This window comes from Aulonocara sp. 'chitande type north' Nkhata Bay, linkage group LG3 (genome assembly GCF_057382095.1).
Source record: "Aulonocara sp. 'chitande type north' Nkhata Bay isolate Kocher_YH1m ecotype deep benthic linkage group LG3, A_spYH_male_GT1.1, whole genome shotgun sequence".
Classification (NCBI taxonomy): domain Eukaryota; kingdom Metazoa; phylum Chordata; class Actinopteri; order Cichliformes; family Cichlidae; genus Aulonocara; species Aulonocara sp. 'chitande type north' Nkhata Bay.
Genome location: NC_141346.1, coordinates 16,690,241 through 16,714,536, shown reverse-complemented (window position 1 = coordinate 16,714,536; position 24,296 = coordinate 16,690,241). Strand labels below are relative to the sequence as shown.

Below are 24,296 nucleotides of genomic sequence, written 5' to 3'. Positions count from 1 at the left end.
TTCCCTCGGTCCCTCTTGCCTGCTTCTCCTCCACTCCTGCATCATGTTTCTTATTTTATTGTGGAAGTCTTATGTATCAGTGTGCGTTAAGTTCAGTTTTGCTTCCACTGTTTCGTTATGGTCATTCGAGTTTTGACCTAATCAGACGAAGCAGTGTATTTTATAAACCACTGAACATGTGACTTCTCATCAGCCAGCAGCTGAATGCATTCCAGTGAAGTTCAGACTTGTTCACAGGGTGTGTGTATGTGTACGTCGAGACTGAAAGGTGTGTGTGCGTCTTTACTCTTCACCACATTCGCACAATCTTCTGTCAGTCATCATGCTTTTTTTTTTTTTTTTTTGCCTGTCCCATTTGGTTCTTTAGCCATCAGAATTGTTGTCTGAAGACCAACAAGGATACCCAATGGATTTACTTTGCCAAATGGATCATCGTGGCATTGCCGTATTGGTCCATTTGGTCGATCTTTGTTTTTATTATTTATTATATTTTATTTTCAGATGTTACAGACGGGACAGACATGAGTGAGGGATAGGAAAGGGAGAAAGAAAGAGGAAGGAAAGGAAAAACAGAAGGGGAGAGGGACAGTGAGAAAGGGGGGGAGGAAAAAAAATCTCCTGGATCACCTGTTGAGAGAAAAATAGAAAACAAGCAAAAAAAACAAAAAAAAAAAAACAAAGCAACATACTAAACACAACACCATCGCATTAATCTAGCTAAGTGTAAACAGCAGTAAATACTAAATATTCAATGTTGTTGTGCAGCATGCAGGATAGATGTGCTTCGAAGTAGCAGCCAAGAAAGGTGTAATTTGGGTCTACGAGCAGTGAACACCCGTGTGCATACCTGTGTGGATCAGCGCGCTTGTATTCCAAAGGTTTCTCCATGTAACGATCTTCTAGCGAGTGTGGGGGGGCCACAGCCCCGTCCTCCAGGGTATGAAGCGGGTATGGAGGAGATCAAAACTCCAGACATCCAGAGGCCCCCAGAACACAAGAGACCATGGAAGACCAACAGAGGGGCAGCCGCGCCACTGTTCCAGTAAGAGCTGAGGAGAGTCCCAGATGAGGGTTCACTCAGCAGCCGCGGAGCAGAAGCCAGGGGGAGTTGCAGTGATGCGCCCGTGAGCTCCGCCGGCCCCCAGCTGTGCCTGAGTGACCGAGCCCCAGGCCGAGAGGCCGGGGGCACCCCACCTCCGAAGGGGCCCGAGCGAGCCCCAGGCTCCAGGCCCCGATAAGCGGCCGCCAAGGAGTGAGCCGGTGTGTACCTGGACGCCCACCCCCAGACACAAAGAACCACCAACGCACCGACACCTGAGGGAGTCCGCCACTGGCAGGGGAAGTGGTGGTGGGTGGAGATAGGCCTCCAAACCTTGGAGGGCCTGAGGTGTCCCCAGAGAGGTGGCGTCTGATACCCAACCTGACATATAGACACAGACATACAGGCACACACAGACACAAACATCCATTCCCACCCTCATGCTCTCATATGCACTCACTCCACACTCAACCAACGTGGAGACAGACATAAAGAGACGCTGTACACACAATCACACTCCCCAAGCGTACTATACAAACCGGGTCTAGGTACCCTTGCCCCTGGAGGGGGGAACTGCACCCAGACCCAGGTGGTGTTACCCTTTTCCCTGCGGTGGGGAGAGGCAGACCACCCCGACTCCGTAGCAGCAGGGAGGCCCCACACCCCAGACCGCAGTCGGACGGCCAACTCCTCCTAGCCCTCCCGCTCCAGCAGGCCGCAGAGAATGGGGGTGGGAGAAGACTCCAAACCTCCCTCCACCCGCTCATTGTAGTGTTGATGCATGTGTGTTCTAAGGTGCAATTAAAACCCAGGAGGGCATGGAGCTACCTGCCAAGGAGCAGCAGATAAGCGCATAGTCCCTCCTGCTAGCCCTCAATGACTAAGTGTATTTAAAATTGAGAGGTGGGCAACGACGTTAGGGGTGAGGTGTACACCCTGATGGTAATTTGGACTCCGTGATTGTGCCCACCCCCAAGATCCTATATGTATGTGTAATGAGAGTGTGAGTAATGTGAATGTCTAAGTTGTGGGATAAAATTGAGGCAGAGGCAGGCAGAAGGGGACAGAGGGGGGGGGGGGGGGGGTAGCCTCCTCTGCACCCTGGTGACATACCCCTACTCCAAGGCCCTGCATATGTGGGTGGTTGTGGTGGAGCGGGAAGAGGGAGGCAGCTGGAGATGGGGAGGGAAGGAAGGGAGGGGCAGGTAACCCCTCCCTGGGGCCAGCTCCCCCGCTGACCCCAGTAGGCACTCCCAGGGGGGGCCCAGGGGGCCCAGGCCCATCCAGACCGGGGCCCAGTGCAGCAGCGCCTCCCGGCTCCACAGAGCCCGGGACAGTCCACCCAACCCCACCACAGAGAAAACTGCACCCACCCCACCATCCACTCATCTTCCAGACTACATAAGACAGTAAACACCCAGGCTGAGATCTTCCTCCACCTCTCCTGTATCTCCCCCTCCTGCAGAGAGTTCCTGAAGAGAGGAAAGCTCCTGCAAGATGTGACCATCTCCCCCACCAGTTGAAGAGCCCCCCAGGTGGCTCGACGCACCGGCGGCACCCTGCTCCAGGGCCGGGCCCCCATGCACCCACCCGCCCACAACCCCGGCAACACACCAACCAGGACCCAAGCCCCCGAGGCCCGGCCCGGGCCCCAGCCCAGAGACGGAGCGCCCCCAGAACCTCACGCCCATCCCGGACCCACCCAGGGGCAGCCAGGCTACCAGGTCAGTAACCCACGTCCGTCAGCACAGACCCTCCCCTAGCCCCGCTGCACGCAGCCGCGAGGAAACAGTCACCTGAGAGCCAACAGAGCCCCCAACCGGACATGACCGCTACCCCGGGTTGAGCCCCCCAAGGAAGATGCCTCCGGGGAACCCCCCGACGCCCTAAGCCTGTCCCTACCCCCACACCAATCACAACAGTGAAGGCGGGACCAAACTATGACCCCCCACCCCCACTAGGTGATGGAGCTGATAAAAGGAGCCCAGAGCAATTGATCTGATGTGGTGGCAGAGGCTGTGTCAAGACTAATGTAATCTAATAATCGATCCTTTCGATAAGATGGCGCCAGCAGTATGCACGGCGACACGTCCGCTAACCCTGCTAACTTTGCTTTGGCTTTGGCTAGCCTTATCCTTCTCCTTTCTATCCCAAAATGCTCTCGCTCTGCGTGTGTATAATCGCCAGTTACTCCTTGAAATCAAAGCTTCATATGACCTCGCTCTTAAACAATCGGTGGTAGGAAATGCTTATGGGCCTCCTCCACCACTTCTAGAGCCCTGTATCCCAGCCTACTTGTGTCAACACACCTTCACAATGTCCTGGAAAAAGCGTCCGAGGAAACGAGGAAAGCGGGCTGGTACACTCATCAAACTCCAAGCTGTTCTCCGCGCTTCTCGCGGAACTACTGGACCAGCAGAGTGCATCTCGAGATGGATCCTGCCTGTTGTCCCTGGAACTTCCACGTCACTTGATCCCCCGTCCTCAGCTTTTTATTTTCCTAAGCGGCCTCGGACCCGTGGATGCGGTGTGGACCACAGAAATCTTCGCACACTTAACCGAGCTGGAGTGTCCGATGCTAGGATCTACACATTCCAAATGGCCTTGCTAAATGTAAGATCATTAGCAAACAAGACGTTTGTATTAAACGACTTCATAAAGTCACAACAGTTGGACTTTCTATTTCTGACGGAAACATGGCTCCAACCCGGTGAGTCTGTAGCGTTTTCGGAACTGGTCCCTCCCAATTTCTCATTCTTCAGCCTCCCTCGGTCCTCTGGCAGGGGGGGAGGCCTAGCCACTGTGTTCAATCCTCGATTTCATTGCCATCAAATATTACAGCATGACTCATTTTCTAGTTTTGAACTCCAGCTGTTTGAGTTACACCTTAATCCTGCTGCGCCTCTGCTGTGTGCCCTTATATATCGCCCTCCCAAGTTTAATAAGGATTTTATCAAAGAGTTTTCTGATTTTATGGCTGGAATCGCTCTTAAATACGACAGCTTTTTGATCCTTGGCGATTTTAATATTCATGTCTGTTGTGATTCGAAATTTTTGGTCAAGGACTTTTTAAATATTATTGATTCCTTTAACTTGACCCAGTGGGTTTCTGGTCCCACGCACGAAAAAGGTCACACACTGGACTTGGTGCTTTCCCACGGGTTGGAAGTGTGCATCACGGATATATCCGAATTACGCATTTCCGATCATCTTCCTGTGTTGTTCACTCTAACACTGCGCTGCTCGATGGACAAGTCGAACGCCCCACTGCGCAAAAAGCGAGCGCTTAATGTACTAACAGCACCTGCCTTTTCTGCTGCCTTTATGGACTCTGGAATATTGAACTCCAATTGTAAAAATGTTGAGGACCTTTCGGCTATTCTTCATTCTACTTGCACTTATATCTTGGACTCTATTGCACCATTCAGAACTGTGCGCGCTAAGAATTCATCAGAACCGTGGTTGAACGATTACACCCGCTCCCTCAGACGCGACTACAGACGCGCTGAAAGGAGATGGAAAAAGGACAGATTGTATGTTTCCTTACAGATTTTAAGGACTTGTCTCTCTGCTTATCAAGAAGCTGTAAAAACTGCAAAAACACAATTTGTCTCAAACTTAGTATCAGCAAACGGTCATAGGCCTCAGGTACTTTTTAACATTCTTAATCGCTTTTTTAGTTTATGTGATAATCCTGGAGTTACTTCTTCACCAAGTATGTGCGATGATTTTTTAGCATTTTTCAATAACAAGATCTTATCGATTAGGGCCCTTGTTTCGTTGTCTGTTGTCTCAGTTCAAAGCCCTCCACCTGTGTGTTCAGCTGTCTTAGAGCAGTTTGATCCCGTCTCCCTTAAGGACCTGACCGCGATAGTTAGTGGCCTAAGATCATCACACTGCCCCTCTGATTCTCTTCCCCCCGAGTCTGCTCAAAAACACTTTTAATATTGTTGGCCCTTTTATTCTGAAATTGATTAATACGTCCCTTACTACAGGCTGCGTCCCACTATGCTTCAAACAAGCTGTAGTTCAGCCTCTTCTTAAAAAACAAAACCTGGACCCAACTGTTCTGTCTAATTACAGGCCCATCTCAAAGCTTCCTTTTCTATCTAAAGTTTTGGAGAAAGTGGTCTATCTACAGTTGCAGGCACACCTCGATTTTAATATGATCTCAGAAAAATTTCAATCTGGTTTTAAATCATTACATAGCACTGAGACAGCACTTTTAAGGATTTTTAACGATATTCTCTTAACTATGGATTCTGGCAGCCCTGCTGCCCTTTTACTGTTGGACTTGTCAGCAGCTTTTGACACGGTTGACCACGACATCCTGTTATCACGGCTAGAATCGCATGCTGGCCTAAAAGGATCTGCCCTTCAGTGGTTTCGCTCCTACTTGACAGAAAGGTTCTTTTATGTCAATATGGGCCCCCACAACTCCAAATTAGCTCCTCTTAAATACGGCGTTCCTCAAGGCTCTATTTTGGGTCCCGCCCTCTTCGCACTCTATTTGCTGCCATTGGTCTCCATCTTCTCGCGGTACAGCATTTCATTTCATTGCTTTGCGGATGATCTACAGATTTATCTACCTTTAAAATCAGGATCAGATCAACCGCAGCTCTTATTACGCTGCCTTGACAACGTTAAACAGTGGTTATCATTAAATTTTTTACAGCTAAACGAAAACAAAACTGAGGTTGTCATTTTTGGCAATTTCAATCATATCGACAGCACGTTGGGTACCCTCTCCTCGTATTGTAAAACACATGTAAAAAACCTCGGAGTTTACATTGATGGTTCTTTTAAATTGAATAAGCAGGTGAGTGCAGTAGTTCAGTCCTGTTTTTTTCAGCTAAGACAGCTAGCCAGGATAAAGCCATACCTTCCGGCTGACGTCTTCGAGCGTATCATCCACCTTTTTCTTACTTGCAGATTGGACTACTGCAATTCATTGTACTATGGCCTAGATCATGCCACCATCCATCGCCTTCAGATGGTTCAAAATGCTGCTGCTCGCCTGCTAACCGGTACCAAACGGAGAGAGCATATAACCCCAATTTTAGCCTCTTTACACTGGCTCCCTGTCCCCTACAGGATCCAATTTAAACTCTTACTTTTTGTTTTTAAGTCACTCAACGCCCGAGCCCCCCCCTACTTGTCAGAGCTCCTCTCTGCCTATGCTCCAGGAAAACCCACGAGATCTAGTTCAAAACTATTGTTGTCCATTCCACGGACTAACCTCAAATCTCGTGGTGATAGATCCTTCTCTGTGGCAGGTCCCAGACTTTGGAATAGTCTCCCCTTTAATATTAGATCTGCTCAAACTCTTGAGCAATTTAAATCTTTACTAAAGACACACTTTTACGCTCTGCCTTTTAACACATTATGACCCAAGCATTGTGGATTTATCTGAATTAGTTAGTATTGTTTCAATTCTTCTATTTTATTGTTTCTATTGTTATTATTGTATTACACTGTAGTTTTTAATTTTATTGTTATTGTTAAGCACTTTGTGCAGCATCGGCTGTTGGAAATGTGCTATATAAATAAATCTGACCTTGACCTTGACCTAATAGATAATTTCTATATTGGTTAGAATTAAGATTATTTTTATTTTTCCAGTTCATGAGGACTGTTTTCTTGGCTATGCATAGGGCAGTGAAGATCATATGGGCTATATTCTTTTCTGAAGTGACATTATCTAAGCTGCCCAGTAAACACACTAAGGGGGAAGTTGGAATGTTACATTTCAGACACTTTGATAAGTCTTCACATATCTCGCGCCAAAACTTTTGCACTGGTGGACAGAACCAAAGAGCGTGGATGTAATTGTCTGGTGTATTGCCTTGACAGTGTGAGCAGTGGTTGGAAGATGTAAAGCCCATCTTGAACATCCGATGACCTGTATAGTGCACTCTATGTAGTATTTTGTATTGTATTAATTGCAGACTGGGATTTTTAATTAATTTAAAGGTTTTTAAGCAAATCTGAGACCAGAAGTTTTGGTCTAAGCTGACTGATAAATCTGCTTCCCACTTTGCAATAGGAAGGGATATTGATTCATCTAATTTAGAAAGTGTTCTGTATATTTTAGATAATAATTTGGGGGATTTAAGAGTAAGAAAATGTGCCGCACTTAGTGGTGTTTGTAATTCAACTTGACTGAGGTTAAATTTCTTTTTTACTATGGATTTAATTTGTTGATATTCTAAAAACCTTGTCTTGTTGATCCCATATTGTGCAACTAGTCTGTCAAATGGAATAAATTCTGTTCCCTCTAATATATGTTCTAAGTATTTAATTCCTTTACAACTCCATTCTGGGAAATTAATCATATTATTGTTTTGTAATATGTCAGGGTTATTCCAGATAGGTGTACGTTTGCATGGGATTAATGAAGACTCCGTTATTTTTAGAAACTCCCACCATGCTGTCAGAGAAAAGCTGATGTTGATACTTTTAAAGCATTCATGTCTTTTGATGTTTGAGCTAATAAATGGTAGGTCTGAAATCTCTAGATCCTTGCATAGTGCCTGTTCAACATCTAGCCAGGGCTCAACTAAGAAGGTATGTTTTAACCATTCTGAGATGAACTGAAGCCTGTTGGCTAAGAAGTATTGGTGAAAATTAGGCAGATCTAATCCTCCTCTATCCTTGGTTCTTTGTAGCGTTTTTAAGCTGATACGCGGGGCTTTATCTTTCCAAAGGAATTTGGAAATATATGAATCCAGAGATCTGAACCAATCTTGTGATGGTTTGTTAGGGATCATCAAAAATAAGTAATTTATTTTTGGCAAGATCATCATTTTTATAGTGGCGACCCTTCCCATGAGTAATATGGGTAAAGATTTCCATCTAGTCAGATCGCCTTCTACTTTCTTTAGAAGTGGGATGTGGTTTAATTTAGTTAAGTCTGAAAGCTTAGGAGAGACATTAATACCTAAATATTTAATATTTCCGGATTGCAGTGGGGCAGAGGAAGAATTATGGAAGGAGCCGTCAGTCATCATGCTTATATAAAGTATAAACTACAAATATGCTTAAAGAGCAGAATAAATGTCATAAATCCATAAATAAATGTCTGTTCTGTTTATAAGTACAGCTCATAGTGTTTATATCTGACCTCCATATGGCCTCAAAGCTTGAGCTGTTTCATCACTTGTATTAAGCTCAGTTGTTGGAACTTTGTAACATGTGCACTTTTTTCTGTGTATTTAACTGAGTAAAACCTGCAGCAAAGCTTAATCCATATGAGCAATGAATAACGAGTTTTATGTCATTAACATGTTTTGGGATTAAAATCAGAGAATAAATGTTGGAAACTTCCTGTGTGACCAACAGTGACTGCAGGCTGCAGCCTTTCCAGACACATTATAAAGACTTCTAAATAAACTTTGAAATCCCATGAAGTGCAGAAAGCTTCAGTAGAATCTGGTTTTATTTATTTGCTCTGAGGTTATCTTGGCACTCAAGCAGCACACAACACAAAGAAGGGACTGCAAATTTTACATGAGCACAAAGTTTGCGTCAAATTTGAAATTCAAATCATTTGTATTTTACTAAGACATGTGGGACTGATTTGCCTAACGTATCCTGACCGGACTCTCCTCTGCTCTCCATTTTGAGTCCCTGACTAGTTGTAGTCATAATGTGCATTTAACTTAAGTTCCTTTAACAGCAAAAGCAGAATAAACACTTGTTTTCTATTCAACTTTATTCATATACAGCAGTTTTCTCTTCAGTTTTTGAAGCACTTTAATCCTTGCTGTTTAAAAGTTGAGGAAATGGTGAGCAAAAGATAATCTCTACTATAACAACACCCAACCTGAGGACAGATTGTGTTACCAAACTAAACCCTCCACTTTGACAAAGTTGTTTAACTGAGTTGCCCTGTGAGTTTAACAAACTGCTTACTGTTTCAAACATATCAGCGTATTATCAATATCTGCTGTAAGATGCATTATGACTGCAGCATTTATTTAGATGATGATGTGACACTCATCAGTCATGCTGACTGTCTAGTGTGATGGTGAGATGGTTTCTTATTGCCTCTCCTTTCATGATGCTCCAGTGTCTCCTCAGCTCTGATTATTGAACTTAAAAAAAAATCCTGTGAAAAATTAAATATTTGAGGTGGCGTCTGATACCCAACCTGACATATAGACACAGACATACAGGCACACACAGACACAAACATCCATTCCCACCCTCATGCTCTCATATGCACTCACTCCACACTCAACCAACGTGGAGACAGACATAAAGAGACGCTGTACACACAATCACACTCCCCAAGCGTACTATACAAACCGGGTCTAGGTACCCTTGCCCCTGGAGGGGGGAACTGCACCCAGACCCAGGTGGTGTTACCCTTTTCCCTGCGGTGGGGAGAGGCAGACCACCCCGACTCCGTAGCAGCAGGGAGGCCCCACACCCCAGACCGCAGTCGGACGGCCAACTCCTCCTAGCCCTCCCGCTCCAGCAGGCCGCAGAGAATGGGGGTGGGAGAAGACTCCAAACCTCCCTCCACCCGCTCATTGTAGTGTTGATGCATGTGTGTTCTAAGGTGCAATTAAAACCCAGGAGGGCATGGAGCTACCTGCCAAGGAGCAGCAGATAAGTGCATAGTCCCTCCTGCTAGCCCTCAATGACTAAGTGTATTTAAAATTGAGAGGTGGGCAACGACGCCAGGGGTGAGGTGTACACCCTGATGGTAATTTGGACTCCGTGATTGTGCCCACCCCAAGATCCTATATGTATGTGTAATGAGAGTGTGAGTAATGTGAATGTCTAAGTTGTGGGATAAAATTGAGGCAGAGGCAGGCAGAAGGGGACAGAGGGGGGGGGGGGGGGGGGGGGGTAGCCTCCTCTGCACCCTGGTGACATACCCCTACTCCAAGGCCCTGCATATGTGGGTGGTTGTGGTGGAGCGGGAAGAGGGAGGCAGCTGGAGATGGGGAGGGAAGGAAGGGAGGGGCAGGTAACCCCTCCCTGGGGCCAGCTCCCCCGCTGACCCCAGTAGGCACTCCCACACTCCGCGACCCGCCAGGGAAAGGGGGCCCAGGCCCATCCAGACCGGGGCCCAGTGCAGCAGCGCCTCCCAGCTCCACAGAGCCCGGGACAGTCCACCCAACCCCACCACAGAGAAAACTGCACCCACCCCACCATCCACTCATCTTCCAGACTACATAAGACAGTAAACGCCCAGGCTGAGATCTTCCTCCACCTCTCCTGTATCTCCCCCTCCTGCAGAGAGTTCCTGAAGAGAGGAAAGCTCCTGCAAGATGTGACCATCTCCCCCACCAGTTGAAGAGCCCCCCAGGTGGCTCGACGCACCGGTGGCACCCTGCTCCAGGGCCGGGCCCCCATGCACCCACCCGCCCACAACCCCGGCAACACACCAACCAGGACCCAAGCCCCCGAGGCCCGGCCCGGGCCCCAGCCCAGAGACGGAGCGCCCCCAGAACCTCACGCCCATCCCGGACCCACCCAGGGGCAGCCAGGCTACCAGGTCAGTAACCCACGTCCGTCAGCACAGACCCTCCCCTAGCCCCGCTGCACGCAGCCGCGAGGAAACAGTCACCTGAGAGCCAACAGAGCCCCCAACCGGACATGACCGCTACCCCGGGTTGAGCCCCCCAAGGAAGATGCCTCCGGGGAACCCCCCGACGCCCTAAGCCTGTCCCTACCCCCACACCAATCACAACAGTGAAGGCGGGACCAAACTATGACCCCCCACCCCCACTAGGTGATGGAGCTGATAAAAGGAGCCCAGAGCAATTGATCTGATGTGGTGGCAGAGGCTGTGTCAAGACTAATGTAATCTAATAGATAATTTCTATATTGGTTAGAATTAAGATTATTTTTATTTTTCCAGTTCATGAGGACTGTTTTCTTGGCTATGCATAGGGCAGTGAAGATCATATGGGCTATATTCTTTTCTGAAGTGACATTATCTAAGCTGCCCAGTAAACACACTAAGGGGGAAGTTGGAATGTTACATTTCAGACACTTTGATAAGTCTTCACATATCTCGCGCCAAAACTTTTGCACTGGTGGACAGAACCAAAGAGCGTGGATGTAATTGTCTGGTGTATTGCCTTGACAGTGTGAGCAGTTGTTGGAAGATGTAAAGCCCATCTTGAACATCCGATGACCTGTATAGTGCACTCTATGTACAGTGGGGCAAAAAAGTATTTAGTCAGCCACCGATTGTGCAAGTTCCCCCATTTAAAATGATGACAGAGGTCAGTAATTTGCACCAGAGGTACACTTCAACTGTGAGAGACAGAATGTGAAAAAAAAATCCATGAATTCACATGGTAGGATTTGTGAAGAATTTATTCGTAAATCAGGGTGGAAAATAAGTATTTGGTCACCTCAAACAAGGAAAATCTCTGGCTCTCACAGACCTGTAACGTCTTCTGTAAGACGCTTTTCTGTCCCCCACTCGTTACCTGTATGAATGGCACCTGTTTGAACTCATCATCTGTATAAAAGACACCTGTCCACAGCCTCAAACAGTCAGACTCCAAACTCCGCCATGGCCAAGACCAAAGAGCTTTCGAAGGACACCAGGAAAAGTATTGTAGACCTGCACCAGACTGGGAAGAGTGAATCTACAATAGGCAAGCAGCTTGGTGTGAAAAAATCAACTGTGGGAGCAATCATCAGAAAATGGAAGACATACAAGACCACTGATAATCTCCCACGATCTGGGGTTCCACGCAAGATCTCATCCCGTGGGGTCAAAATGATCATGAGAACAGTGAGCAAAGATCCCAGAACCACACGGGGGGACCTGGTGAATGACCTGCAGAGAGCTGGGACCAAAGTAACAAAGGTCACTATCAGTAACACTACAACGGCAGGGAATCAAATCCCGCAGTGCCAGACGTGTTCCGCTGCTGAAGCCAGTGCATGTCCAGGCCCGTCTGAAGTTTGCCAGAGAGCACATGGATGATACAGCAGAGGATTGGGAGAATGACATGTGGTCAGATGAAACCAAAGTAGAACTTTTTGGTATAAACTCAACTCGTCGTGTTTGGAGGAAGAAGAATACTGAGTTGCATCCCAAGAACACCATACCTACTGTGAAGCATGGGGGTGGAAAGATCATGCTATGGGGCTGTTTTTCTGCCAAGGGGACAGGACGACTGATCCGTGTTAAGGACAGAATGAAAGGGGCCATGTATCGTGAGATTTTGAGCCAAAACCTCCTTCCATCAGTGAGAACTTTGAAGATGAAACGAGGCTGGGTCTTCCAACATGACAATGATCCAAAACACACCGCCCGGGCAACAAAGGAGTGGCTCCGTAAGAAGCATTTGAAAGTCCTGGAGTGGCCTAGCCAGTCTCCAGACCTCAACCCCATAGAAAATCTGTGGCGGGAGTTGAAAGTCCGTGTTGCTCAGCGACAGCCCCAAAACATCACTGCTCTCGAGAAGATCTGCATGGAGGAATGGGCCAAAATACCAGCTACTGTGTGTGCAAACCTGGTAAAGACCTATAGTAAACGTTTGACCTCTGTTATTGTAACATAACCTTTGTTGGCAAAGTATTGAGTTGTATTTTTGTTATTGACCAAATACTTATTTTCCACCCTGATTTACGAATAAATTCTTTACAAATCCTACCATGTGAATTCATGGATTTTTTTTTCACATTCTGTCTCTCACAGTTGAAGTGTACCTCTGGTGCAAATTACTGACCTCTGTCATCATTTTAGGTGGGGGAACATGCACAATCGGTGGCTGACTAAATACTTTTTTGCCCCACTGTAGTATTTTGTATTGTATTAATTGCAGACTGGGATTTTTAATTAATTTAAAGGTTTTTAAGCAAATCTGAGACCAGAAGTTTTGGTCTAAGCTGACTGATAAATCTGCTTCCCACTTTGCAATAGGAAGGGATATTGATTCATCTAATTTAGAAAGTGTTCTGTATATTTTAGATAATAATTTGGGGGATTTAAGAGTAAGAAAATGTGCCGCACTTAGTGGTGTTTGTAATTCAACTTGACTGAGGTTAAATTTCTTTTTTACTATGGATTTAATTTGTTGATATTCTAAAAACCTTGTCTTGTTGATCCCATATTGTGCAACTAGTCTGTCAAATGGAATAAATTCTGTTCCCTCTAATATATGTTCTAAGTATTTAATTCCTTTACAACTCCATTCTGGGAAATTAATCATATTATTGTTTTGTAATATGTCAGGGTTATTCCAGATAGGTGTACGTTTGCATGGGATTAATGAAGACTCCGTTATTTTTAGAAACTCCCACCATGCTGTCAGAGAAAAGCTGATGTTGATACTTTTAAAGCATTCATGTCTTTTGATGTTTGAGCTAATAAATGGTAGGTCTGAAATCTCTAGATCCTTGCATAGTGCCTGTTCAACATCTAGCCAGGGCTCAACTAAGGAGGTATGTTTTAACCATTCTGAGATGAACTGAAGCCTGTTGGCTAAGAAGTATTGGTGAAAATTAGGCAGATCTAATCCTCCTCTATCCTTGGTTCTTTGTAGCGTTTTTAAGCTGATACGCGGGGCTTTATCTTTCCAAAGGAATTTGGAAATATATGAATCCAGAGATCTGAACCAATCTTGTGATGGTTTGTTAGGGATCATCAAAAATAAGTAATTTATTTTTGGCAAGATCATCATTTTTATAGTGGCGACCCTTCCCATGAGTAATATGGGTAAAGATTTCCATCTAGTCAGATCGCCTTCTACTTTCTTTAGAAGTGGGATGTGGTTTAATTTAGTTAAGTCTGAAAGCTTAGGAGAGACATTAATACCTAAATATTTAATATTTCCGGATTGCAGTGGGGCAGAGGAAGAATTATGGAAGGAGCCGTCAGTCATCATGCTTATATAAAGTATAAACTACAAATATGCTTAAAGAGCAGAATAAATGTCATAAATCCATAAATAAATGTCTGTTCTGTTTATAAGTACAGCTCATAGTGTTTATATCTGACCTCCATATGGCCTCAAAGCTTGAGCTGTTTCATCACTTGTATTAAGCTCAGTTGTTGGAACTTTGTAACATGTGCACTTTTTTCTGTGTATTTAACTGAGTAAAACCTGCAGCAAAGCTTAATCCATATGAGCAATGAATAACGAGTTTTATGTCATTAACATATTTTGGGATTAAAATCAGAGAATAAATGTTGGAAACTTCCTGTGTGACCAACAGTGACTGCAGGCTGCAGCCTTTCCAGACACATTATAAAGACTTCTAAATAAACTTTGAAATCCCATGAAAGCTTCAGTAGAATCTGGTTTTATTTATTTGCTCTGAGGTTATCTTGGCACTGAAGCAGCACACAACACAAAGAAGAGACTGCAAATTTTACATGAGCACAAAGTTTGCGTCAAATTTGAAATTCAAATCATTTGTATTTTACTAAGACATGTGGGACTGATTTGCCTAACGTATCCTGACCGGACTCTCCTCTGCTCTCCATTTTGAGTCCCTGACTAGTTGTAGTCATAATGTGCATTTAACTTAAGTTCCTTTAACAGCAAAAGCAGAATAAACACTTGTTTTCTATTCAACTTTATTCATATACAGCAGTTTTCTCTTCAGTTTTTGAAGCACTTTAATCCTTGCTGTTTAAAAGTTGAGGAAATGGTGAGCAAAAGATAATCTCTACTATAACAACACCCAACCTGAGGACAGATTGTGTTACCAAACTAAACCCTCCACTTTGACAAAGTTGTTTAACTGAGTTGCCCTGTGAGTTTAACAAACTGCTTACTGTTTCAAACATATCAGCGTATTATCAAGATCTGCTGTAAGATGCATTATGACTGCAGCATTTATTTAGATGATGATGTGACACTCATCAGTCATGCTGACTGTCTAGTGTGATGGTGAGATGGTTTCTTATTGCCTCTCCTTTCATGATGCTCCAGTGTCTCCTCAGCTCTGATTATTGAACTTAAAAAAAAATCCTGTGAAAAATTAAATATTTGATCTCGATTCTGTGTTTAATTTGTTCCTCATTCCTACATTTTGTGACTCAGAGCAAACAAAACAGCAGACTGGCATGTGAGAGCCAATGGGAACACTTCACCTTGCAAACAGACTCTATTGTTCGCCCAATGAACAGAATGAATGAACTCAAACAAAACCAGCTGAGGACCAGATGGCATGTTGTGTTTGCTAAATAACAGAATGACATGGGATAAAATTTCTGCCCTAAGCTGTAAAACAATATTATACCAGCATCAAGTCTACCTGCTATAAATGACAACCCACCTTTGACTTATGATGTTACTGTTGAGCTTCCACCTGGTCCATTTCCAGCTGCTCCCTCTGTGGTCTGAGCCCCTCAGAGTCTGTGTTTAGGGTGGGAGCTCCAGTTTATCCTTCTGACAGATACAAACACACTCACATCCCACTAAGTAGCATCTTCTACTCCTTCTACTAAATTTGTTCTAAAGTCAAATTACATACATACACAACAGTGGCTGAGGGCACGACTCTGAGGCAAAAACAAAGAAGGTGTGTTTTTCCTGATTTTCCTATGTTTTCTCTAAAGGATATCCCAAGTTTTCAAAAATGCAGGACACTAAGAACGGTCTGTTTACTACAAGTCAAACATGTTAATTTTATATAAGCCGAGGCAATAAAGCATGCAGCATGGACTGTCAGCTGTAAACCTCTTCTGTAATTATTTCGGATTGTTTTTGATGTTTAAATTATCAGAATAACAAAACAACATAACAAAAGTTGAAAGTATTAACAGAAGTCATTTTAAATAATAAATACATCAAGATTTTTTTGTTTCCCGTAACACTGCCAGAGCAGAACTTTCAAACACATTACTGTCAGTTAAGGGAAAATATTTTTTGAACTTGTGGCAGGGTTGTGGCCTCTGGCTGGCTGCAGTGGAGAGGTGGTGCAGGAGCTCATGGGGCAATGTCAATAGAGGGGGACAGGTATTTATGTTCAATTCAGTTTTATTTATACTACTATACAAACCACAACAGCCTTTGCCTTATATTGTGAGGTAGACCCAATAATACATACAGAGAAAAACCCAACAATCATATGACCCCATATAGCAAGCACTTTGGTGACAGTGGGAAGGAAAAAAAAAACAAAACCCACTATCTTTTAACAGGAAGAAACCTCCAGCAGAAGCAGGCTCAGGGAGGGGTGGCCATCTGCTGCGACCAGTTGGGCTGAGAAAAGGAAAACATGATAAAGACATGCTGTGGAAGAGAGACAGATACTAATAAAAAGTATGTTTCAATACAGAGAGGTCTATTAACACATAGTGAGCGAGAAAGGTGACTGAAGAAGAATTACTCAATACATCATGGGAACCCCCAGCAGCCTACGTCTATTGCAGCATAAATAACTAAGCGTCACTCTGAGACTGGATATTTCTCATTTTAGAGATATTGTGCAAATGGCACAAAGCAGTCCTACACATTTGTTTAATATGTACATTGAAGGACATATCCTGGTCAAAAATGACTCCAAGGTTCCTCACAGTGGTGAGATTCTGTAGACCTTTACTTTGTTCAGGGATGAACACAGGTGGTGACTTATAACACCACCTATTATTCACGGTCAGTGCAGTCTTGAGATCCCTACTCGGCTGTTTCAACCTCCACTCACCCCTTGCCTCATGTGGCCTCAAGAACTCATCATATTATCTTCAGTCTGGTTCAAGTCTGGATGCTGGAATGTCCAAGAACATTTACGGAAATGTTCAGAGTCGTCCTGGCAGGGTGACGTGGCAGAATAAGCTCTGATTTCTTGTGGGAAAAAGTTCCAAGCATCTTGCCCTGGATCATGATTTTTCCAGTCAGGCTGAAGAGGGGAGTTGTTCAGCACCAATAAGCTGCTCAGCCAGTGGCACTTCGAGAGGAGATTATTCCAGCTATCATCACGAGGTTCACCTTCCTGTCCATGACCCATTGAGAAATGATTCAAGTTTACATGACTACAAACAACATTTAGTCCAAAAAAACCCCAAAACAAAACAAAACAAAAAAAAAAAAAACGATGTCCTGTTTAAGTTACTATTTCTTATTAAACACACAATTTAACATCTTCCGATTGGTTCCCTGTCCCACAAATGCAGTGTTGTGTATTTACAATGTGTGTAATGTTGTGTCTGTAATTCCCACAAACCTGAACAACAGTGTCTTTGAATCTGTAGTAAACAGCAAGCTGAAGGTTCTGAATGGTTAACTTTGTGTATTCATGAACCTGAAACAAATAATGAAACCTGTCATTGATCTTTATCACAGAAGCTTCAGTGATCATGTTTAACACATCCAAAACACATCAGTACCTTCGGAGATGCTGGAGTGTTGTCCGCATTTAGATTAAATTCTGACTCTATCAGTTTCTTCTTCTGCTCTATTGCGTCTGCCCCATGTTGAAAGCTGTGCTATAATCATCAGAGGGATTTTTTTTTCTAAGAACAAAGTTCATATTACACTCCAATCTCACCTCTTTAGACTGTATAATGTACCTTAATCCAAGCTTTCATCATCTCTGGGTCGCTCTGAGTTTTCTGCAGATAACGCTTGATTTTAGGCCAGTCCTTCCTCAGCTCTTCATACATCTCTTTCAGTCTGGTTTCATTCACTGGGTTGTTCATGTCTTCAGAGTTCCCCGTCTTTAGTGCAAGATCAACATCTCCTGCCACTCTGGTAATAGTAATGGATAATGTTGAAAGTGAAAAAACAAAACAGATGGCAATGTCTGGAGAATCAAACACAATCAGTGTTTCTGTACATTACCTGTCTTTGAATGATTTATACTCTTCTTTAGTTTTTTCATGTGCAGATCTGTGGAATAGTGTTTGGTACTAATAAATGATTTGTTTCTGTGCTCCACAGTTCACATGACTATAGATAAGATATTGTTTCCCAAGTGGTTTCAATTTCCTTTATCTGAAAAAATTGTAAATTAATAATTTGTCATGACCTTTGGAGTCTTTAGTTGCCAAAGCAGCTATTTTGAATCTAAAAATAAGAATAAATCCACCAAACTAATTCTTTTGTCACAAGCATACAGCCATACCAACAGAGGAGTTCCTCAAAGATGAAAACTAGAGAAAATCACATTTAACCCTTTAAGACCTACCATAGAACCAAATCCGCCAGAGCTTATATTATATTTTTACATGCTGTGGAGCCATTTTTGGGAGCATTTCAAGTTGCTATACATCAATACAACCATTATAGCTCATATTGTAATAATATGTCTGCATTAAGTGCATAGTAATGAAATAAATTGCAAAAAAGTACAAAAAAAAAATTGAAAATCGTTTTTGTTTTTTTAACATATATTTCTAGTTAGAGAAATTTAAGAGGCTTATCCCTCAAAACTGTAAATACAAAAAAGTTGCACAAAATAGTTTCCCACCACAGGAAATTTATTTTGAGTGTCTTCATTGGTGTATTTCAAAAATAAAACTATTTTTATATACTGCAGGAAAAAACGAAAATAAATATTACACTGCAAATTTGCAAAAAAGCAGCATATGCATCAAAATAAACTATTTCCAGCAGTTCAATATGAGTCCTAAACATCCCAGAAAAAACACAGAAAGTCATAAAGTCAGAGATAACTTTTAAAAACACCAGTATAGGGTCATGAGGCCCTGATGGTAAAAAAAAAAAAAAAAAAAAAAAAAAAACTCCATTTCTGCGAAAATTATGTCACTTCTGGTTTCGGGCAGGTAATGGCGGACATGCAAAAGTTCGCGCTGACGTCTATTCCAACGTAGGAAGTGTTATGAACAGCGGCAAAACGTGTTTCTGGAATATTATGTTTTTGTTGCTGCAAGAGCTTTTTATGCAGTTTTTGCAAAGCTGTATGTGGAAGGAAACTGTGACCGAGGACAAGCTGATGGTATAAGATGTAAGTACAACTCCTCCGGTTTCATATGCAAAAAAAACTATTGCGCCAGCTTATGTGGTTGCAGAGCTACCGGGATTTAAAAATAGTTACGCAAAACAGAGCATGCCCGCTCCGACCAGCTCGACCCTGTCAATCAATCTAGCGCAGTAAAGAAAGTGGTCTCCGTCGACCACTTTGGTTCTTCGGGGTGCTCGACCTCCCCCGGCAACCAACCGAGCAAATAGCCTAACCATGCGTCCACGATCAGGAGTCGCCGTCACAGCGCTGAGCAACTGCGCTCTTAGGGGACCGCGTCCCCCGTCCTAAAAAACGTTTAGTTGTTTTTAAAAGCCTCACTGTGGGCACTCTGCCCTCCAGTTTAATTACCTGACGCCCGAAACCGCGTTTCTGCTAATCAATAAAAACCAAATTCCCTACACTACCGATTGACTGGCTGGCTCCAGTCAACCTTTGGAGGTTTATGAGAGTGAGGAGAGAAAGTCAGGAGAGAATGGAGCCAGCTAAGAAGAGGAGGATGTCCTCCCCTGTGTGGGAACATTTTGATTCTATTCCTCCCAACAAGGTATGTAAATTTCTACAGAAGATGTATTTTCATAATACTGATGGTGCAATACAATTTATGTTAAGCTGTCTTTACTTTTGTACAAGGTGAAGTGTTTGCTATGTGCCAGGGAGCTGGGATATAACAACAACACCTCATCCATGCTTAGGCACTACAGAGCTTTGCATGAGAATAAGGGGAACACCAATTGTGGAGCAAGACCAGGTGAGCCATCAAATGCAATGATAATATAGCATGCAGTAATGTTGCTAAATGATATAACAATATTATACAATGCAATAAGTTATGTGTGTGATATTTATATTTGTGCTTTGTCTTTATTGTCTTTCCTCAGGAGAACAATCTCAAATAGATGAAGACCTGGTTAGCATGGTGATTGAGGACTCCCAGCCAGTTAGCATTGTGGAGGACAAAGGATTCAAAAGACTTGTTAAATCATTAAATCCTAGCTATGTTCTCCCCACTAAAAAGGTCATAAAAGCAGTGAAAATTTAGTTTTTACTGAATAAAATGTGAACAGGCAGGACTGAGGCCTCAGTGTGTAGCTGTCCATACCTCAACGTTACAAAAGCACAACCACTGTCCACACCCCAACCACACCTCACCTCACAGTAAATGATCATTTCCATTTTAAGCATTTCCAAATGATCATTTTCCATACTGCCAGTATAAATATACACAGTATACTGCCATCACTACACATGTTTTACACACTCCTTTTGTTGTTGACATTTGCAGGCTGTGTGCAAAAGGCCACACTCTTCAAATTCATGCCAACTAATATTTTTACGTCCAGTAGGTGTCCTACTAGAGCAAATGAAGCTTCAAGAAGCTTTGCACTGGGGTGAACCAATTGGATGAAAAGCTTCAGTGCTTCATGAAGCTTCATCTGCCCATCACTAGTCTACAGGCAGGAAGAGGACCCAAAATGGAGAACTCGCAACACACGGGAAAAACTCAAAATGCAGCTTCATTGCTCACATGGAAATGATACAGAACCAAAGTAAACTGGAAAATATAAACTAATCTTCACCAAGAGGAACACAGCATGAGGGAGGACACAACACTGACTCAGAGAAACACAGGGCTTAAATACACTGGGGAATAACGAGGGGAAAGAGACACAAAAGGACCGCACAGCTGGGACAAAGCAGACATGACGAGACCAAAGGGAAGCAAAATTCAATACATTCACGTAGGACACAGAACTTCAAAGTAAAACAGGAAACGTAACACTGAGATGCAGACTTAACTAGGTGATCCAGTTGACAGGAGAGACAGAGCAACTAAGAAACAAAGGCTACGTTCAAACTGCAGGCGAAAGCGCATCAAATCCGATTTTTTGGACCCTATGTGACCCATATCCGATGATGGTATGACAGTGTGAACGGCACAAATCTGATATTTTCAAATCCGATCTGGGTCAGTTTCGTATGTGGTACTGAATCCGATACATATCCGATGTTTCAGAAAGCGACTGCTGTTTGAATGGTCAAGTCACATTAAATCTGTCTTTTACGTCACTGACACAAGACAGACGCCAATTATTAGCGCTGGAGAAGCGCCCGAGAAGACATCGCGAACGCTTCCTGGCCATCCAGTGAAAGTGTTGGGAAGACAGCGTTGGAGAAACGTGAACATTTTATTTGTACTGCATAATCTGCAGAGTCTGACAGAAATCTGCAGCTATCCTTTCAAGCACCGCTCCTCTAAAACAGCAATAAGGATCATTATTAGGTTATCTACATTATTATGTAAATAACAAAATAACTTAAAGCAAAAATTGGGAAACGTAAAGTCCGAAGTCTTTATATTAAGGGCCATCTCGAAGCACATCTGTCCTGCGTGCTGCACAACAACATTGAATATTTAGTATTTACTGCTGTTTACACTTAGCTAGATTAATGCGATGGTGTTGTGTTTAGTATGTTGCTTTGTTTTTTTTGCTTGTTTTCTATTTTTCTCTCAACAGGTGATCCAGGAGATTTTTTTTTCCTCCCCCCCTTTCTCACTGTCCCTCTCCCCTTCTGTTTTTCCTTTCCTTCCTCTTTCTTTCTTCCTTTCCTATCCCTCACTCATGTCTGTCCCGTCTGTAACATCTGAAAATAAAATATAATAAATAATAAAAACAAAGATCGACCAAATGGACCAATACGGCAATGCCACGATGATCCATTTGGCAAAGTAAATCCATTGGGTATCCTTGTTGGTCTTCAGACAACAATTCTGATGGTTAAAGAACCAAATGGGACAGGCAAAAAAAAAAAAAATATATATATATATATATATATATATATATATATATATATATATATATATATAAAGGGCCATCTGTCAAACAATACTGTTTGCTCTGGGTCTTAGCAGAGCGCGTTGTGTGTGACGTCTTCTTTTGCGCATGCGGGCCGTTTTGAGGGTTCACACTAGAGCGCGTTTGCTGTCGCATTTTATTTGTAGTGTGAACGAGCAGACAAAAGATCGGATTTGATCAAAAAATCAGAATTGAGCATTAAGACCTGCAGTGTGAACGTAGCCATAGAGACCAACCATAAGGGAGGCACAAATAACACAAAAAATTGGGTGACCCAGGACCATAATGTGGATTTGAAGCATTTTTAAGTATTTTATGTATTGAAATGTGTTTACCTTTCTTTTTCGATTTTCTGTTTGTAAAACTTTTCCATTCCACCCAAACTGTTAAAACATAAAGAAAGAAGTTATTCCGATACAGGTTCAATTTCAATTTTCATCTCCTTTTTTAATGTTATTTTTTATTTTTTTTTAAACCAATCTTTTAGTAAAATAGAAGTGTGTAAAATGGTCTATGCCTTTTTGGACGAAATTTAACAATTAATTCAAAAAAGGATAAAAGTTCAAGTCTAAAATGAACTAATATTAGGAACAGAATGATCTAAATAATCATGGACGTGTATATTGAGCAACAGTGGATATAAATACTGGTTCATGAGTGTCAATAAAAAAATGTAGAAATATAATTACCCTGCTTGGTGGAGACTCACTTTGTAAACTTTTTCCATTTCACTCAAACTATTTAAAAACATAAACAGATTCATCTGTTAAAACGCATCAGATCATAAATTCATTGTTAAACGCAGATTCTGTGAACAATATCCGAAAGATGATTTTTAAACATAATACCAAACAGACAGAAACCAATCTTAACCGTTTAAATTCCAATTTGTTTTTTGAACAAAAAAAATAAATAAATCTGTTTTCTTTGATATTGTAAACCACTGTTATTAAGTTATTATGAAGTTGGTGATCTGTTCCATGGCACACTTCGGCATCCTTCTTTTGAGCCACTGAAGGATTAGTGAACGCCATGCTCAGTTGATTTACAGGGATAAAGGTGGTCCAAAGGGATTACTGAAGGTAGTTTCTGGATGGGAAAAGGATAGTCATCTGGCTCAATCCAGCGATTCTGCTGAAGGCCTTGTCCAAATTTCACCTATTCCAGTCCACTGAGCTACCGACAGATTCCACTAAGAGCCTTGACCAGGAGGTGGCTCAGCAGGCTACTCTGTGCTCAGGTCATTGCAGGCGGTAGGTGTGGGTTAGAGAAACCTACATTTCATGACCAACAAACAGCTAAAACCTCCCTTATTCAGGTTATAGATATGCTCACACTTGCTGATGATCAATAACACAGGTCTGCGACCAGTGTTGCATAGGATTTTTTGACTGTTTTTGAGAGATTTTTACTCACTGAAACCGAGAAAAAATATTTTGATGCATTTTATCAATCATACCACTCTGCAAAAGACTAAAATTTCCCTGTTTAAAATAATGTTTTAACAATGTTATTGTAATTATGTGAGTTTGTACAGTAGACTTTGATGTTTCACCAGAATATGCCAACAGTACCTCTCTTTGACTGGATTCAGTTCCTCCTCTAGACGTTTCACAGACCTGTGAGAGAAAATTCATGTTTTTAGTTGCAAAACACTGCTACATTTCCCTGTTTAAAATAATACTTTATGTGAGTTTGTACAGTAGACTTTGATGTTTCACCAGAATATGCCAACAGTACCTCTCCATGACTGAATTCAGTTCCCCCACTTGATCTTTCACCACAGACCTTGGCGACAAATATACAGCTTGTAAAACAAAAGTCTCGGTGAACAGATTTCAAAAAATGAAATAACAAGAAGGAATGAGAAACTTGAGGCTTTTATGAAAGATGAGAAAGATGAAAAAATGTTTACTTGGCCTCCTGAAGTGTTTTTTCCATCTTAGCCAAACTGTTTGAAAACATAATAGAGAGGTTATTCACAATCAGTGGTGGTCAAGTTACTTGAAAAAAGTAGTCAGTAACTAATTACTGATTACTTCCCCCAAAAAGTAATTCAGTTACTTGACTGATTACTTATTTTGAAAAGTAATTAATTACTTAGTTACTTAGTTAATTAGTTACTTTTTATAAACACGATTTACAACCTGAAGAGGTGATAAAGCGATAGATCTTTCAGCCCAATTCTGCTTTTTCTGCATAATCCATCATACAAAATGTAATCAAATGGGAAAGTCTCTTTTTAAAACTTGTTTTATTAGTTTTAATCTTTTAACTTTATGCATCAAGCAAAAAATTAATTATATGCAACATTCACTGACTGGAAGAAATTTGTTTAACATTTAAACCTATTTTCTGCACATTCCAGCACATAAAATCATTGTTTTTGTGTGTTTACTCTCAGTCTTTCAAATAGATGCAAGTAAAACACACCAGAAAATAAATAAAATCAAAGATTAGCGGTCCTGTTGCTCTATTTTCAC

At 42.5% G+C, this 24,296-nt stretch overlaps 2 protein-coding genes across 2 annotated transcripts in view; one reads left to right on the top strand and one right to left on the bottom strand.

The window, feature by feature from the left end:
- The window catches only part of LOC147334221 (uncharacterized), a 67,618-nt gene extending 45,422 nt beyond the window's left edge, over positions 1 to 22,196 (bottom strand). Inside the window, exons 1-6 of the mRNA XM_086286776.1 lie at positions 22,149 to 22,196; positions 17,815 to 17,862; positions 17,544 to 17,721; positions 17,361 to 17,459; positions 17,194 to 17,275; positions 16,797 to 16,977 (exon numbers count right to left, since the gene is read on the bottom strand). Coding sequence (XP_086142902.1) covers positions 16,797 to 16,977; positions 17,194 to 17,275; positions 17,361 to 17,459; positions 17,544 to 17,721; positions 17,815 to 17,862; positions 22,149 to 22,186 — 626 coding nt within the window. The 5' untranslated portion in view covers positions 22,187 to 22,196. The remainder of the gene's footprint in view (positions 1 to 16,796; positions 16,978 to 17,193; positions 17,276 to 17,360; positions 17,460 to 17,543; positions 17,722 to 17,814; positions 17,863 to 22,148) is intronic.
- Positions 19,426 to 20,528, top strand: LOC147334222 (uncharacterized). Its single transcript, XM_086287747.1, has 4 exons — positions 19,426 to 19,502; positions 19,589 to 19,706; positions 19,837 to 19,973; positions 20,406 to 20,528. Exons 1-4 carry the CDS (start codon positions 19,431 to 19,433, stop codon positions 20,526 to 20,528), a joined length of 450 nt encoding a protein of 149 aa, XP_086143873.1. The 5' UTR covers positions 19,426 to 19,430.
- Positions 22,197 to 24,296: the final 2,100 nt, after the last annotated feature.

What these genes read in the sequence shown, in the direction of transcription:
- LOC147334222 (XM_086287747.1), top strand. Translation starts at nt 19,431, where the DNA reads ATGGAGCCAGCTAAGAAGAGGAGGATGTCCTCCCCTGTGTGGGAACAT. An exon ending in ATTCTATTCCTCCCAACAAG is followed by an intron (nt 19,503 to 19,588) that starts GTATGTAAATTT and finishes CTTTTGTACAAG; the next exon opens with GTGAAGTGTTTGCTATGTGC. An exon ending in CAATTGTGGAGCAAGACCAG is followed by an intron (nt 19,707 to 19,836) that starts GTGAGCCATCAA and finishes GTCTTTCCTCAG; the next exon opens with GAGAACAATCTCAAATAGAT.